The 17199-nt window shown below is 66.3% G+C and overlaps 1 protein-coding gene across 6 annotated transcripts in view; it reads left to right on the forward strand.

Annotated features, from left to right (window-relative positions):
• The window catches only part of NFIC (nuclear factor I C), a 62348-nt gene extending 45544 nt beyond the window's left edge, over window positions 1–16804 (forward strand). For 3 of the 6 annotated variants that reach the window (XM_058282277.2, XM_058282273.2, XM_058282272.2), the window contains exons 7-11: window positions 5105–5230; window positions 8256–8440; window positions 9028–9181; window positions 10329–10414; window positions 14286–16804. In XM_058282277.2, the coding sequence (XP_058138260.1) occupies window positions 5105–5230; window positions 8256–8440; window positions 9028–9181; window positions 10329–10414; window positions 14286–14303 (569 nt within the window). In that variant the 3' untranslated portion in view covers window positions 14304–16804. The remainder of the gene's footprint in view (window positions 1–5104; window positions 5231–8255; window positions 8441–9027; window positions 9182–10328; window positions 10415–14285) is intronic. The other 3 variants (XM_071210019.1, XM_058282275.2, XM_058282276.2) reach the window with 2 other exon arrangements.
• The last annotated feature ends 395 nt before the right edge of the window (window positions 16805–17199 follow it).

The raw sequence follows: 17199 nt of genomic DNA on the forward strand, positions 1-17199 counted from the left end.
CTCTGGGAAGTCCTGTCTCTGTTTATAAGTTTCTAATTCTGTCTCTGTTTATAAGTTTCTACTTTATGGGCCTCGGTGGTTCTGACTCTGTGGATTTCCCGTTTCTGTCAGGTTTGTCTCTATAAAGATTCTGCATTCAGTGGACTTAGTCTTGGCTGGAAGAGACAGAAAATCCAAAAGGACGGTGCATTTCTCTTGCAAGTAGATGTCCTGCGGTCGGCAACCCAGGGCAAGTGTGGAGTGAAGGCCTCAGTTTCCTGGGCATGGTTTTCATTCCCATCTCTCAATCCAAAATGGCTGCTAAAGCTCCAGCCCTCATGTCTGTATTCCAGCCACCAAGCAAGAAGGAGAGTCTAATCTGGACATGCCCTCTCCAATTAAGGAGAATTCTCAGAAGTGCTGCCTACCTCTTCTGCTTATCTCATTGCCCAGGACTTAGTGTTGCAGCCATACTCAGGCAAATTTCAAAGACAGTTGGAAAATGTAGTCTTATTCTGGACAGTCATGTGCTCATCTCAAAAGCAAAAGTCCTGGTACTGAGGAAGAAGGAGAGAGCAGATATTAGGAGACACTTGGTTTTTTCCTTGTCACTGGTTGAGCTCTAAAAAATTCTTCTCTTTTTTTTTTTAAGACTTATTTATTTATTTATTTCTCTCCCCTTCCCCCCCCACGCTGGTCGTCTGTCCTCTGTGTCTATTTGCTGCGTCGTCTTTGTCCGCTTCTGTTGTTGTCAGCGGCATAAGAATCTGTGTTTCTTTTTGCTGCATCATCTTGTGTCATTTCTCCGTGTGGGCGGCACTATTCTTAGGCAGGCTGCACTTTCTTTTGGCGCCGGGTGGCTCTCCTTACGGGGTGCACTCCTTGCGCGTGGGGCTCCCCTATGCGGGGGACACCCCTGCGTGGCAGGGCACTCCTTGCGCGCATCAGCACTGCACATGGGCCAGGTGCACACGGGTCAAGGAGGCCTGGGGTTTGAACCGCAGACCTCCCATGTGGTAGACGGACGCCCCAACCATTGGGACAAGTCCACCGCCTCCCAAGAATTCTTCTCATTAACTCTGTGATTAAACGGGCTACCAAAATGTAAATTACATACTGTTTAGAGTTGAGAGGCAACCTCTACAAGGCAGCCAAAACAGCCCTATGAGGAAAAGTTATAGCATTAAGTGTATCTATAAGGCAAAGAAAATGCCTGAAAGTGAAGAACCTAGCTTTCAATTCAGGAAGCTCCAAGAAGAAAAACAAAATTAAGAAAAGGAAGGAATTGTTAGACAGAGTCACTGGGGTTCCATCCGACCTGCCTCCCTGACAGTCCCCTGCCCCACTGGGGAAGGAGACGGCAGTGATGGGGGACAACAAAGCCCATACCAGCTTCTGGTGTTTGATGGGGGATCACAGAGCTGGAAGGGAATGTCCAAGGTCTCTCCTATTCCGTCTTCCACTTGGTTGCCTCTGGTGATGGTAAACTCACTGTCTCCCAAGACATCATCCTCCTCCTTGTCAACCCAGGCTACCTGTCTGACCCTATTCAAGGTTAGTCCTGGGGATACAGAGATAAGCCGGTCCACCCTGGTCACTGCCCCCTGGGACTCACAGCCTAGTGGGGGCGGGGGAAAGATAAGTATATAGACTGCATCAGGCTGGGGGAGAAGGCAGGGAGGTCCATGGGGACCTGCAGGAGGCCCGGAGGCAGCATGGAGAGAGCAGGGAGGGCTTCCTGGAGGAGGAGGGTCAGTGTAGCCAAGCAGCAAGGAGCGTGGGCCTTACTTGCCTGCCCCTTTGTAGCTGTGTGACCTTGGGCAGCTGAACTAACCTCTGTGAGCCTCTGGGTCGTCTTCTCTCAAATAAGGATACCACTTCCTGCCTTGAGGAGGAGGGCTGGGCTCAGAGTCTGTGCCCACAGGAGCTGGGTTTATTGTCAAGCCACCGCGAAGGCTGCAACCTGGCTTCTCCCCAGGGAAATTGACGGAAGAGCATTTCTCAGCCGAGGGAACAGCGTATGCGAGGGTTTCTCGGTCTCAGTACTGCTGACATTGGGGGGGCGGGGATCCTGTGCACTGTGGGGTGTCAGGCTGCGTCCCCAGCCTTCTCGACCCCCTCAGTGCCGAGAGCAGCTCCTCCCTCCCCCCTGGAGTGCAACCCTCAGTGTCACCCTGCGCTGGCAGTGCCCTGGGGGACAGCCTGTGCTTGTCGCTCACCCCTGGCATGTGCGGCTGCCCCAAAATAAGGGAGAGGCCGCCTGGGGCGTCACCTGCTCTGGACTCGGCTTGTGGGGCTCCAGGAGGGGCAGCTCCCTCCTCCCAGGGCACCCCTGCCCCGGTCCTTCCAGGCCAGACCACCCAGGCTGGGGGGCCCGCCGGGCTCCTCCTTTTCCCGAGGGGAGCAGCGGTGCCACCCGCTCCCGGCCACTGAGGCTGCGCCGAGCGGGCAGGGCCAGGCGGCCTGCTTCCAGCCTCCCTAGCGGACCGCCTCTCGCCGCGCACCTACTGTGCGCCGAGCCCTTCGCCTGCACCAGCTCCCGTGCCCCCTCGGGCCGTGTTTGGCAAATGGGGAAACTGAGGCCCACAGCTGGGAAGGGGCAGAGCCAAGATCCAGCTAAATGGGCAAGGGGTTGAGGGGTTCAAAGACCTGCCCCGGGGAGCGGATGTAGTGCAGTGGCTGAGCACCTGCTTCCCACACATGGAGTCCCGGGTTCACTGCCAGGCATCTCCAAAAGAAACAAACCAAAAAAAACAACTCTTACTGGGGAGCGGATGTAGCTCAGTGGGTGAGCGCCTGCTGCCCACATACGAGGTCCTGAGTTCAATCCCCAAATAGAAAAACCAGTTCTCATTGGGGAGCAGGTGTAGCTCAGCGGTTGAGCACCTGCTTCCCACGTACGAGGTGCCAGGTTCAATCCCAGGTATCTCCCCAAAACAAACAAAAACCAAAAACAAAAGACCCGCCCCCCTCCCGGATGTGAGAGATTGTAATCAAAGAATCACACGTGGGGAGGTAAAGCCATGACGACGTTAGTCTAGCGGGGGGGCGGGGCTTGTAGGATGGGGAGGCGGCCCTGCCCTAAGCCCCACGGAGGGCTTCCTGGAGGTGGTGATGCAGAGAGGCCGAGGGAGGGGGCCGGGCGGAGGGGTGCGTGCTGCCGGGGAGAGCTGTCCAGGCAGTGGAGGGACACGCAAAGGCCCTGCGGCAGGGCCGCGCCACCACCACCGCTGGAAGGGTGGGGGGAAGAGAGCCCAGCCCCCCAGGACCCGCTGGGCGCGGAGTAACCCCCCCCCGGGGGGTTGCTGCCACCCGGTGCCTCGGGGGAGCGGGGAGAGGGGGCCTCCGCCTGCAGCCTGTCCCCCGGGACCACTTCCCCCCTCCCCCGCCCCGCAGCTTCCTGTCTAGACGGCCCCAATTAGCCGCTCGTTAGGCGGCCTAAGCTGATTAGGGCCGGCTCTCCTCTCCCTCCCCCAGCACCGCGCCAGGAGGGGCAGGGGCCTGGCGGCCGGGCCACCCCCACCAGGCGCATCTCCCGGGCGCCCCCCAGGCCTCCTTCCCCAGCCAGCCCCACCCACCGCGGGGGGTGGCAGGAGGGCGCCCCTGCCCGGCTCCCAGAAGCCTTTGCTCCGGCTGCCCCGCGACTAGGCCCATCTGGCCACCGGGGAGTGGGGACACCAGGCTCCGTCTCGCCCATTCCCGAAGAGCCAGCCTGGGCCGGGGGGGAGGGGGGGGACCCAGAGACACCCCCCCCAGCTTACAGGGTGAGAGAGGCGGGCGTGTGGAGCCGTGACCGGGGTGCGGGCTTTCGGGGGGCACGTAGGCCTCGGGGGGCTTCCTGGAGGAGGGGGTGCCGTGCCAAGGCCCTGAGGCCGAACCCGGCCTGAGCGGGAGCGGATGGGGCCCTTGTGCGGGCCGCAGCGGGAGCCCGGCTTTCGTCGTCCCGTGGGGGGCGGGCGCCGCCGAGGGCGAGAGGTGGCCCCGGCCAGGAGGGAGGGAACGGCTGCCCACAAAGGCAGTGCCCGGGAGGCCCCGTGGCACGACCCGTCCCGTGTGCTCTGTCGCGGGTTTGTCCCCTCGACACGTCCCTGCCGTGGAGCTGGCCCCGCAGTGGGGACACGGCCGGTCGCTGGGTGGAGGACGGCTGAGGATCCCCGGGACGTGCCCTCCGGGGGGGTGGGCGCCCCGTGGAGGCCGCATCCCTGCCGGGCGCCTCGGGGCAGCTCGGATGGCGGGACGTGCCCCAGGGCCATTGCAGAGCTCACCAGGGCCGGCCGTCCCTCCCGCTCCGGGTCCCCCAGGCCCCTCTCGACACGCAGGGCAGGGCCACGGGGAGGGGACACGGGAGGGGACACGGGAGGGACCACGGGAGGGGCCACGGGCTGTTTCCGTCGGATGAGCTGTTCCAGGAAATCCTCCGCTGCGCCTGCCCCGACCTCACTCCCCGCCCTGGGAAGCCCGGCTTGGCGGCAGGGGGTGGCGTGGCGGGGTCCACCCCCACCCGGGGCCTCCCCGAGACGCAGCAGCTCCCGGGGACTGGCATCGCCGTCCACACCGCGGGCAGCGGGGCCGTGGGGGAGGCGAGGCCGGGGTTCGGGGCGTTTTTCCCCCTGCACAGGTGGTCTCAGGGCGCATCTCCCCCAACCCCGCGCGGTCCCTGCCGGAGGGAGAGGGGACCAGGCTGCCTCCGGGTCGGCCAGGACTTGAACCCGGGGCTTCCGGGCGGTGGGCGAGGCCAGGGCGTGGCGGGGACCCCGGGCCGCGAGGGGCCCGCTTCCCACCCGAGTCATTCATTCGCGCGTTCATTCGTTCATTTGGCAGGAAGGGCCGAGGGAGGTAGTGAGCTCCCCATCTGGGGGTGGCAGCAGGTGTCCCGGGGGCGGGGGTGGGGGCGGCCAGGCGGCGGCGTCAGCCCAGTCCCCTTCTCCGCCGGAGCCTCAGTTTCCCGCTCTGTGAAACGGGCTCCCGGCCCCTGCCTCTCAGGCCACGTGCAGAATCCATGGCCCCCGTGCCTGGCGCTGACTGTGGGCACTGGGCCTCAGGGAGGTCCGGGGGGGTCCCGGGGCGGGTGCCCGGGCCGGGGTCGTGGGGGTCCTGGCCGCCCCTGACGCTGCCGCCCCCCCAGGCATCTCATCGCCGGTGAAGAAGACGGAGATGGACAAATCGCCATTCAACAGCCCGTCCCCGCAGGACTCGCCGCGCCTCTCCAGCTTCACCCAGCACCACCGGCCCGTCATCGCCGTGCACAGCGGTGAGTGCCGCGGGCCCGCCGGGCGGGAGGTCCCCCTGGCCGTCTGACCTCAGGCCCTACTGCTGTAGCCGCCTGGCCGGGCGTGAAAACCTCAAGGTGCCGCGGAGAACGCTCTGCCGGGGCAGGGCCCATCTCTTCGGGCCTCAGTTTCCCCCTCTGCACAGGAGGGCCTGCAGCCTGGGGCTCGCCCCTCACCCCCGCCCCACCCCAGACACACTGACGGTTGGACCGGCTCAGCAGGCCCCAGCGAGGCCGCCGTCCGTGGCGCCCTCCCCCACACCCACGGCGTGCACCCCCACTTCCCAGCCCAGGAGGCCAGAGCTAAATGGGGGGTCACACGTGTCCCCAGAGGCCTGGGGATCCCAAAACGGACCACAAGAAAGGGTGCAGAGGTCACGATGGGGGCAGAGGTCAGCGGAGTAGCCGTTCCGGCGGGGGGTCGGCCTCCACGCGCGTTGGTCAGTAAAGCTGTCTTGGCCCGCGGAGTAAGTCACGCCGGCCCGCGGCCTCCCAGCCGGACGCGGCCTCCCTCGGCCACTGAGGCGGGGGACGGGCTTCCCTCTTGGGGTAACGAAATGGGCTGAAACGCGATCGCGGGTGCAGTTACCCCTTCCACGGGGCAGGGCTCGGGGCGCGGCGCCCCGCCATCCGGAAAGCCCGCGTGCGGTGCGTCGGCCCCCGCGTCGTGCCGGAGACGGCCAGGGGCTCCCTCCCCGGGGGCGGGGGCCCCGCCAGCCCTGCGCATGCCCCGTGCCCTGCAGGCGGGTGGCCTGGCCCCGCACACTTCCGGCCGGTCCTCAAGGGCAGCACCAACGAGGAGCCCCGGGCCGTCCCCTCCCTCTCCCTGTCCCCCCCCTCCCCTTCCTGGGGGTTCTGACGGTGCTTTTTCGGGGCCTCTCTCCATTCCCCCCCCTCCCCCCCCCCCGTGGGTAGGCTTTTCTTCCACCCTCGGGGCTCAGGCTCCCAGCAGGGTGGCCACCCCCTTCCCTCCTCTCGGACTCCACTCCGGGTCCTCTTTCTGAAACCGCACACCGCTCCCTCCAGCCCTGCACCCCCCTCCTCCCCACTCCTCCTGTCCCTCTTCTCCTCTCCCCCCTCCTCCTCTCCCCCTCTCCTCCTTTCCCTTCTCCTTCCTTCCCCCTCTTCTTTCCTCCTCCCTCTCCCCCTTTCCTCTCCCCCTGCTCCTCCAACCCCCTCCTCTCCCCTCTCCTCCTCTCCCCTCCTCTCCCCCCTCCTGTCCCCCTCTCCTACTCTCCCTTCTCTCTACCAGAAAGGATCACTGTCAGCCACCCCGCCCTACCCACCCTATTTGATTTCTTAAACCAATCAGCGATCTGTCAAAATCCCAGTGGGGGAATCACACGTGGAAGGGCAACTGCACTGGAAAGCCCTGGCTTCCTGTCCATATACAAGGAAAGCCCCCGCGCAGTGGAGCCGCACTTGGCCGTGGAAAGGACTGTTCTGGCTGACCCCGCGGCAGCTGAGCTGGGAAGGCCACGCCGGGAGGTCAGCCAGGCCCACGAGACAGGCTCCTTTCACACGAGCTGCCCCAAAGGACACAGCAGAGCAGCGGGGCGGGGAGGCGGGGCGGGGGACATGGGGAGTGGCTACGCGTGGGTGCAGGTTTCTTTGGGGGTCAGTGAGAATGCTCTGGAATTAGCGGTGATGGTGCACAAGCTTGTGAATGTACTAAAGACCTCTGAATTGTGCTTTTCAAGAGGGCACATAGAATCTCAGGTCAAAAAAAAAAGGCTTGCTCTCTGGACATTTATGGGAAGAGTTAGCTGACCCCTGGCTTGGCATGGGGACCTGGGTTCGAATCCCAGGTCTGCCACCTGCCGGCTGGACCGCCTCAGGCAATGTGACGTAGCCTGCGAGTGCCTCTTCTGTTCCATCCTATGTTTAAAAAAAGGGGAGGGGGGACACGGATGTAGCTCAGTGGCTGAGCACCTGCTTCCCACGTACGAGGTCCTGGATTCAATCCCTAGTGCCTCCTGAAAAAACAGACATACCATCTCTCACTGGGGAGCAGATGTAGTTCAGGGGTTGAGTGCCTGCTTCCCATGTATGAGGTTTAATCTCTGGTACCTCCAAAAACAAAACCAATGAGGTTGCCAGTGGGCACAGGTTATGTGGGGAGAAAAACAGCAGCCAGCCTGAAGGACTCCCCATTGGCCAAATTTGGGAAAGCGTGTTGTATTAGTCAGCCAAAGGGGTGCTGATGCAAAATACCAGAAATGGGTTGGTTTTTATAAAGGGTATTTATTTGGGGGAGGAGCTTACAGGCACCAGGCCACGAAGCATATAGGTCACTTCCCTCACCAAAGTCTATTTCCACGTGTTGGAGCAAGCTGGCTGCCAGCGTCTGCCCGGGCTCAGGCTTCCTGGGCTCCTCCCTTCCCGCGTCTTGCTTCTCTCTGGGCTCCGTGTTCCTCTCTTCCTGGGGCTGGCTTCTCTTTCCTTTGTGAGCTGACTTCCCGGGGCTCCAGCTTAAGGCTTCAGCATCAAACTCCAACATCAGAAACCCTTACCTCTGTCCTGTGCCTTTTATCTGTGAGTCCCACCCACCAAGAGGCGGAGACTCAACGCCCTAATGACGTGGCCCAATCAGAGCCCTAATCATAACTTAATCATGCCCAGGCACAGACCAGATCACAAACATAATCCATATCTATTTTTGGATTTCATAACCACATCAAACTGTTACATGTGTCAAAATCAATGACAAAAGCAGCCAACATTGCTCAAGTCATTGGATAAAAGTAGAAATGCGTGAGTCTCCGCGGCGCAGGTAGACGTGGAAGTACAAGGTTACAAACCGAGTAAAATACGATCCGTGCGTCCAAATGATATAAATAAATGGGGAGGGGCAAAGCAGGGCGCCCCCCGGGTTTGCGGTGATGCGCAGTGAATCCCGACAGGGCCTGCCCCTCCAGCTGGCCGGGCCTGCCCGTTTATTATTATTACTAAATGCCCGGCGAGCAGCCGGCGCCGCCCCAGCCCGCTGACGCGCCTCGCCCCGCAGGCATCGCCCGGAGCCCGCACCCGTCGTCGGCGCTGCACTTCCCCACGACCTCCATCCTGCCCCAGACGGCGCCCGCCTACTTCCCGCACACGGCCATCCGCTACCCGCCTCATCTCAACCCGCAGGACCCGCTCAAGGACCTCGTGTCGCTGGCCTGTGACCCAGCCAGCCAGCAGCCCGGACCGGTGAGTGGGGGGCCGGGCCTCGCCGCCCGCAGGCGCCCCCGAGCGCCCGGCTTGGACGACGACGGTTTTGCGGACGCGGGGCCCCGGACCCCCGTCTGACGCTCTGAGGGGCCGCTTTGGATTTTGGAGCACTGGGTACATGGGGCACACAGCGCCCCACCCCGCGGGGCTGGGGCGATCGTCAAACCCGGCCCTGCGCAAAGGCAGACACCAGGCGGGCACAGAAATGGAGTTCAGGTCAGGCGGGCTCCAGCTCCTGCCAAAAAAAAAAACCACACATAAACTCGGCGTCCGGGGCTTTTCGGATTTCAGACTGCGTCGCAGGCGAGCTTGTGGGCTGGCACGTGCCCGTGGTGAGGCGGGCGAAGCGCGCAGGCAAGGAGCGGCAGCCCGGGTGTCGTTGCGGTGGCGGCGGCGGCGGAGTTTGGGAAGGAGGTGGCTCAGGAGGCGACAGGCCGAGGGCCAGCGGGGCCGGGGGCCGGCCAAACCTGCGCCCGCCAAGCCCACAGGCATCCCCCCCAGGGCCGTGGCCAGAGCCGGGGGGCCACCCGCCCCCCTAACCACGTGTCTCTCTGTTCCCCCCCCAGTTAATTGGAAGTGGCCAGCTCAAAATGTCCAGCCCCTGCTTCTCCTCCCAAACGCTGGCGCCGCCGCTCCCCAGGCTGCCGCGGCTGACGCTGCCCCCCGCCACCAAACCCACCGCCAGCTGCCCGCGAGCAGGCGCGCCGCCGACCTCGCCGAGTAAGCGCGCGGGCGCGGCCCGTGGTGGGGCGGGCGTCCGGCTGGCGGACAGCGTCCCGGCCGGGGCAGGGGCGCGGCTCCCCGACGCCTCCGAGCCCCCCGCCGCGCCGCGGGCGGTTGCTGGACGTGTCCGGCTGGTGGCCCGAGGCCCACGCGCGGTCCCCCCACCCCCCGGTGTTCTTTTCCTGGTGGAACGTGGAGGCTCAGTGGCTTTTGTTTTGGAGACGTGAGAATTCTCGAGTTGTGGCTCTGGGGGCACCACTGGGCCAGCCTGGACCTCGCCGTGAGCCCCCTGCCCCCCCCCCCCCGACCCCAGAAGGGCCTGGGTAGGCGGCCGCACCTTCTAGACCTTTCCGCCGTCTCAATTTGGCTCTGGGGGGCGGCCTGGGGCTCCCCACGTCTGCCTCCCGGGGTCTGCCCTTTGATGGGGGTGCTGCCCGCCCCGGCCTCCCTGCCCCCCCGGGTGCAGCCCGGGGCCCCCACCCTCCCCCTCGGGCCCCTCGGCCCTGGGCAGGCCTCCACAGCACCTGCCTTTTGACCCCGACTGGGGACAGGCACCCGCAGTCCCTGGCAGCCATGGCCCGGGCCAGGCTTCTCGGACCTTCTGAAGCGCAGGGGCGAGCGGCCACGCAGTGGGCCCGGGTGCAAGTTCTGTCTGTGCAGCGCCCTCTCTGGGTGACCCCCAGGCCACCGGCCCCCTTCTCCGCGCCAAAGGGCCCGCGTCGCCGGCGGGGCCGAGGCCGGGGAGCGGCGCAGGGGGGCGCCGGGGTACCCTGCACCTGCATCCTCGCTGCTCGCGTCGTGGGGCCCCGTCGTCGCGGCCCCCACATCCAGGAGGCGCCTAATCCGTGCGGGGCCGCGCGCCCCCGCGCCAGGGAGCTCGGCCGCAGCCCCGCCCGCCCCGCCGCCCCGCCTTCCCCACCCCAGGCCCGCCCCCCGCCCGCCAAGCGCCCCCTGCGTCCGTGCGTGCGCCGCAGCCCGGCCTGCGCAGGGCGCCCTCCCCGGGCGGGAAGTAACGCCGCGGCGGCGCTCGGGAACGCACGGCGCCCCCCGCGGCCCCCCAGCCCCGAGGCAGGACCCCCGGAGCGCCAGGGCCGGGCGCGGGGGCGCCGCTCGCTAACGGGCCTCTCGGTCTCTCTCCCCGCAGCCTACTCTTCGCCCGGCGCGCCCCCTGCAAACCGTTCCTTTGTGGGATTAGCACCAAGGGATCCGGCGGGCGTTTATCAGGCACAGGTAGGGGGCCGAGAGGCCGGGGCCGGCGGGCGGGCGGGCCTCGAGCGGCGCGGGCAGCCCCCGCCCGGCTTCTCCCCGCGTCTCCTTGCCCTTGGCCCAACCCCCCGAGGCGGGGATCTGACCCGCTCCTGCCGCTCCCCCCCCCCCCCCCCGCGGAAGAAGCGCCCCAGGGCCCGGGGTTTGCAACTTGCCCAGTCCCGCTGGTGCACGTGGGGATCCCGAGGCCCAGAGAGGCCAGGGAGCTGGCCTGGGGTCACACAGCAAGTCAGCCCCGCGTCCCATTTCCATGCCGCCGGCCACGGGGAGGGAAAGAGGGAGGCGGCGCCCGGCCGGAGGCGGGCAGGGAAACTGAGGCAGCCCGGGGCAGGGGGCGGGGCCTCCGGGGCGGCATCCCCGCCCCCGGCTCCGGCCTAGCGGTCAAGCAGGTGGGCGCGATGGAGGCGCGGAGCTGACGCACGCGCAGTGCGCCCCGGGTGGGGGGCGCGCGCCACACCCCAAAAGGAAAGCGCGGAGGAGGGGGCTGCACAGCGGCGGGGGCGCAAGTGCCAGACGCGCGACTCCACAGGGGCGCCCCCCGCCCGACCGGGGTGCCATGGGCGTGAGGGGCCCCGCGGGCAGGAGCGCGTCCGCCGGCGTGCGCGGGGTCGGGAGGGGCGCAGGAGCGCGGACTCGCCGGAACCGCAGAGCCCAGGGCCTTGCGGGCAGCGGACCTTCACCCCCGTAGGGCACCCTGGGGGTGCGTCCCGCCCACAGCCAGGGAGGAGGGGGCCCGCCCTGCCGAGCCTTCGGCCCCTGGGGACCCCTGTGGCGTGCTGGCGGCTGCGGCAGTTCCAAGGCCTGGCGGGGGACCCGTGCGCCCCCTCCCGAAGGCTTCGCGCTTGCAGCTTCGCCCAGCACCCACCCCGAATACCAGGCTTCATGTCCTGGGGTCCAAAGAGGGAGCCCCCCTCCCCGGGGATCACCCCATGAGCACCCGGTGCTGGCGTTCCCTTCCGGCCCCCTCCCACAGCCCGCCCCGCGGGAGGCTGGAGATGCCCTGATCCCTTCAGAAACCACAGCTGCCCCCGGAGCCCCTGCTCAGAGGGTGGCCTGGGAGGGGGTGGGGGGCCAGGATCCTCGGTTCTGGCTACGCCGGGTCAATCCCCCAGGGGCTCAGGGTGGGCCCGGGACTGGTGGCACCATGAGAGAGGGTGACGAAGGCATCAGGTGACGGGGGCACTGGGGCACGAAGGCTGGCCAGGCAGAGCGGCAGTGGGGGGCGCCCGGGCAGAGGGCTGGGAAACGAGCAGGCTTGCTTCCGGAGGAGAGCAGAGGCCAGGCTGGTGGGCGCGCTGTGCCCTCGGGGCGATGGGGAGCCACAGAAGGGTTTAGCGGGAGGGAGAGAGCGTGAGGAGTGAGCCAGTGTCGGGGCTGGATGGGAGCGTGGGGCAGGAGGACGAGGCTCCAGTCTGGGCATGGACGGAGAGCACCCCAGTCCCCGGGCCAGGCCAGACCCCCAAAGAGAGCGGGGGTCAGCGGAGCGCCCCATGGCCCTGGAGTGAGCCCCCCTCGCAGGCCAGGCCTGGGGCCCCTGGGCTCCGTCCCCACCCAGCGAGCACCTCTGCCCCACCTCGCCCCTCGGAGGCTTTGCCCCCCCGCAGGCGCGGCCACACTGCTCCCCCCATTCCCGCTCCTGCCCCAACCCCCGCCTGCAGTCCGTCTCTTCCCCCGCCCCTGCCGCTGTCCCTTTCCCCTGACGCTGCCTCCTGCCTGTGACCAGTGCTCCTCCCTCTGAGTGTCCCCTCCCTCCCACCAGTGTCCCCTCCCTCTGACCAGTGCCTCCTCTCTCTGACCAGTGCCTCCTCCCTCTGACCAGCGCCTCTTCTCTCTGGCCAATGCTTCCTCCCTCTGACAGTGCCACCTCCTATGTCAGTGCTCCCTCCCTCTGACTGTCTCTTCCCCCTGACTGCTCAGGGGCCCCCTCCCTCTGATCAATGCCCCCTCCCCCTGGTCGGTTCTCCCTCCTTCTGACCAGTGCCTCCTCCCTCTGTCTAGTGCCTCCTCTTTCTGACTAGTGTCACCTGTCTGTGAGAGTGCCTCTCCTCTCTGATACGTGTCCCCTCCCTCTAACCAGTGTTCCCTCCCCCTGACCAATGCCTCCTCCTCCTGATCAGTGCCCCTACCTCTCATAAGTGTCCCCTCCCTCTGACCAGTGCCCCCTCTCTCTGACCAGCGTCCCCTTCTCCTGACCAGTGTCCCCTCCCTCTGACCAGTGCCTCCTTCCCCTGACAGGTGCCTCCTCTCCCTGACTAGTGTCACCTCTCTGACCAGTACCCCTTCCCCGATAAGTGCCACCTCTTTCTGACCAGTGCCCCTTTCCCGTCCAGTGCCTCCTCCTTCTGATCTGTGTCCCCTCCCCCAAGCCCACCCCCACTTACCTGCCCCCCCCCACCCCCCTCTAAGTTTCCAGCGGTCCTGGTGGCTCTGACCCCTGTCCTGTCCTCCTCCAGACACTGCCCAGGGCCCGTCATGACTCCAAGGAGCGTGTCCTGAGGGCCAAGCCCCATGTCCAGAGCCCCCTCCCCACCCTCACCCCCTCCCCACCTGCCTCAGTCTCCCCTCGGCCAGGCGGGAGGTGCCGTGTGCAAGGAGGGGGAGGAGGGCAGCCCAGGCGCGGCATCCACCGTCCACCGCGGGCCACGCCCCGAGCCTGTCTGGTTGCCAACGGAAACCAGACATGAGGTAATGGCCAAGATGAACTTGAACTTGGCTGGAGGCAGGGGGGGAGGCCAGGAGCCCAGGCGCCAGTTGGAAGGGGTGGTCCCCCTCTGGGCCGCCGGGCTGCCTGGCTGGGGGGACACGATGGACTGCCAGTGCGGGGGACAGGGGGCAGCCCTTCCTGACCCCTCAGGGGAGGGGTCCAAGCCTGAGGGGGGTTTGCCTCACAAGCCCTCCCCGTCCCCAGTCACATGTCCCAGGGCCCCGGCCTCCATGGGCAGGGGGCCCTAGGAGGGCCTCTCCCCCAAGCCGGAAGCCATGACCCCCAAGCAGGGCCGTGGCAGGCAGGGCAGACCCCCGCAAGCCGGGTGGAGACCCCACTCTTCTCCTCCAGCGAAGCACGTGACCCGCCAGGGCTGCCGCGTTGGGGGGGCCGGACCCCTGGGACAGCACTGGGGCCGGGCCAAGGAGCCAGCCTCAGGGCCACTCCGGGCGCGGATGGGACGAGAAGCGCGTCCAGCGCCCCCAGCTCACTTCCCAGCTCTGCCACCCCCACGCCGGTGGCCTCGGGCAGGTCGCTCTGCCGCTCGAGCCCCAGTTCTCTCCACGGCACAGCGGGGCGGGGGGGCACAGCCCCTCCTTCCCAGAGATTCTGGGGCCATCATAAAACGGGAAAAGGTTTGTTAAAAAATAACCCAAAAAAAGCCAGACGTCCCTGAGGACGGTCCCTGGGGCCCCGTGGCATTCCTTAGAGGGCCCCACGGAGGCCGTCGCCCCACCCCACCCCACCCACCGCGTGGCTCAGAGCTGGGGCCGCCAGCTGCAGCCGGCGAAAACGCAGGACACCCCGACAATTTCAAATTCCCAATTGAGAAAAAAACAGCACTGAATCGCCCCGTTAGCGGATAAGCCCGTCCCAGGGGGTGCGTGGGGGCTACTTACGCTGGGGGACGTCCTCCTCCCTGATCTGGAAGTCGAGCGTAGCCGGGCATCCCGCGTTTGACCCAGCAGCTCTCTTCCAGGGGCCAAGGCGCTTGCCCACGGGTGACTTCCAGGGGGCAGGGGTCCCGGGGCCGTGGGGGTGAGGGCCGTGGGGGGCCAGGTCTGCAGCCGAGCCTGACCCCCCTCCCTCTCTCTCCCCCTCCTCTGTCTGTGCGCCCGTCGGACCACCCAGTCCTGGTACCTGGGGTAGCAAAGGACTTCCCACGCCCCTCGTCCTTCATCCCGGGGAGCCCGGGGGGCAGCACAGCCAGCCCCCGGCCCACGTTTCCAGCAGACAGCGTCAAGAGCGAGCAAGACCATCCCGCCGCCACCCCCCAGCCCAGCCGAGAAAGACACGACACACGCCAGACGCGAGAGAGAACAGAAAAACGGAAACGCAAAAAGGAAAAAAGAAAAAAAAAAAACACATAAGGAAAAAAAAACAACAAAAAAAAACCCACCCGACCTGGAAGACAAATGGTAAAGACGGCAGCGCCCCGAGACGCCCGGGACGCCGCAGCGGGGCGGACAGACGGACGGGCCCCCCTGAGGGGCCTCTCGCCGGGGGCGCCTTCCTAAGTTATTCACCCCCTCAGGCCGGGACTCTGCCCAGAGACCAGGTGAGCGGGGCCTGGCGCCTGCCGTGGCTCCCACTGCCGCCGGGACGTCACCTGCCCACCCCCCACCCTACGACGGTGTCTGCCAAAGAGGGGAGGCGGGGGCTCGGGGGGCCAGTGGGGACCCCAAGACGACCGTGGAGGCCGGGCACACAGGTGGGGGGGTGAGGCGACGAGGGCCACGGAGGGGGTGTGGGGGGACCCCGGGAGCCCCCGGCCGAAGGCTGACCTCCACGCCGCACCCCCCTCCCTGCCCCCTCTGCCCCCCCTCCCGTGCCCCCCTTCCCAAAGCGCTTGGACTTGATCTTTCAGCCCTACACCCGCCCCCCTCTGGGAGGAGGAGTCACTATGCAATTCACCCTCCCCCACCCCACCCCCGGCATGGGAGGACCCCCCCACCCACCCCCTGCCCGGCCCAGGCTCTGCAGCCCCCCGGGGGAGGGGTCGACCTTGCACACTGTAAGACATGCACTTTCCAAGGGCGAGGGGGCAGCGGGGGAGCCACGGGCCCCAGCGCCCCCTGGCTCTCAGCATGGGGGGGCACCTGCTGCCGTCGGGGGGGTCCCCCTCGCCCCCCAGGAACCCCGGGAGAGTGGGAGGTGAGAGCGAGTGGTTTTAAGTGCCTGACTCCCGCGCCCCGGGCGTCCTCCCCCAGTCTCGGAGCTCCCCCCCATTCTGTCCCCCCACACACACAAGCTAGCAAGAGGGGACCCTGACTTGGGCCCCAGGGGCAGAGCTGGGCGCCCCCTGCTGGGGTGCGGGGTGGGCCCCGGGCAGCTGGCACACCCGCCCCCGCCCCCAGGAGCCCCCCCTTGCCAGTGCCTTACAACCTGGAGCGCCGCCCCCTCCCCCGTGCCTCCGGGCCCCCGGGGGGCCTCAGCTTGCACTTTCATCTCCCCCCCAACACACCGGGGGCTTCTGGGAGGAGGCTGGGAAGGGGGCGGGCTGCAGCCGGGAGGTGCTTCACAGCCGGGTCCCCCGAAAGAGCAGCCGGCCCAGGTCGGGGCGCCGGCTCCCCCCTCCCTTCCCTGTCTGCGAAGCGTTTTCCGTTGAGCCGCTCCAAAAAAAAAAAAGAGAACACTAAGCCGGGGGTGCCCGGCACCCCTCCACCCCGCCCTGCCCAGTCCCGGGATCGCCGTCTTGGGTGGGGGCCCTGGGAGGGGGGCAGGGGTCCTAGGGCCGCCGAGCCCAAATGCAGGGACCCCTCCCTGGCCCCCCAGCCCAGCCCCAACCTGACCTCCTCCACGCCTGGCGCTAAGGGACCCTCTTCCCCGCCCCCCCCCCCCCCCGGGGCGAGGCCGAGGCCGTCCCTATGGGCTGGGGCCCCCATCTCAGCCGGCCGGCCCCCCTCCCCGGGGCGGCCCCCAGGCCCGGCCGGCCTCCGCCCAGCCCCCTGCGCGCTCCTCCCAGTCCAAGCCCGCGGCAAACCCACCCGATGCCCAAGAAAGGACCCGGGACCCTGCGTCCGCGTCTCGTCGCCCCCCCTCCCGCGAAGGGTTTGCCAGCCTCTGGCTGTGGGTCTGTCCGTCCTCAGGACCCCCGCCCCCCGGTGGCCGTCGGGGACCAAAGCCCGGGGCCCTCTTCCCACGTTGGGGGCATCTGGAACCTTCTTTACCTGGAAAGCGTGTGGGTAGGTGGGGGGGAGGGGCTGGGGGGGCGCCCCGCTCCGGGCAGACCTCGGGGCCCCCCGGCCTGGCTGGCGAGGGCCCGGGGCGGTCAGACCTTCACTTTTCTAACTGCATGGTGCTTCGCCCGGAGTGCAGGAGCCGGCTCCGTCGCGGCTGATACGTGCATGGCAGATTATACGTGCTCTAGATACCACCCCCCCCCCCGCGCCCTCCCACCCAGCACCCCAACTCTTTAAAAAAAAAAAAAAAAAAAAAAAAAGAGGATACATGAAAGAAAAAAAAATCCATGTTTCCAAATTTGCACGAAATTTTCTACCACATGATGTGCCTTGCTTTCCGAGAATTAAGTATTAACTTTCAGACAATATCACCGCGCAGGTAGCTGCATGTACTGCTCGTGTAGTTAAAAAGAAAAAGAAAAAAAAAAGACAAAACAGTGACATGAAATAAAAGGTAAAAACAGAAAAGGGATGTATTTCTATTTGTAAAAGAAAAAAAATCAGAAGATAAAAAGGATTAAAAAGATAATCCACCCATCGCCCATGTTCTGGCCCCCCCGCCCCCATCCTTGGTTCTGCCTCCATGTTCCCTGCTGCGCTGATGGGGAGGGGTCCCTGGTGCTCGCCCCCTGCCCCACCGCAGAGGACAGACCCCTGGCTGGGAGGGTCCTCCTGTCGGCTGGACCCCCCCCATGGGGTGGCTGGGAGCAGACAACCAGACCCCCACCCGTGCCCCCATCCTTCTTGCCAAAGCCCCCGCTTCTCCCACCTCCCCCACCCCCAGAGGCCAGCCTCGGGGGTGGGGGGAGCCCCAAACTCCGTCCCACGTCTTCCAGCTGTGAAAACGAAGGGTCTCCGGTGGG

This window comes from Dasypus novemcinctus, chromosome 19 (assembly GCF_030445035.2).
Source record: "Dasypus novemcinctus isolate mDasNov1 chromosome 19, mDasNov1.1.hap2, whole genome shotgun sequence".
Classification (NCBI taxonomy): Eukaryota; Metazoa; Chordata; class Mammalia; order Cingulata; family Dasypodidae; genus Dasypus; species Dasypus novemcinctus.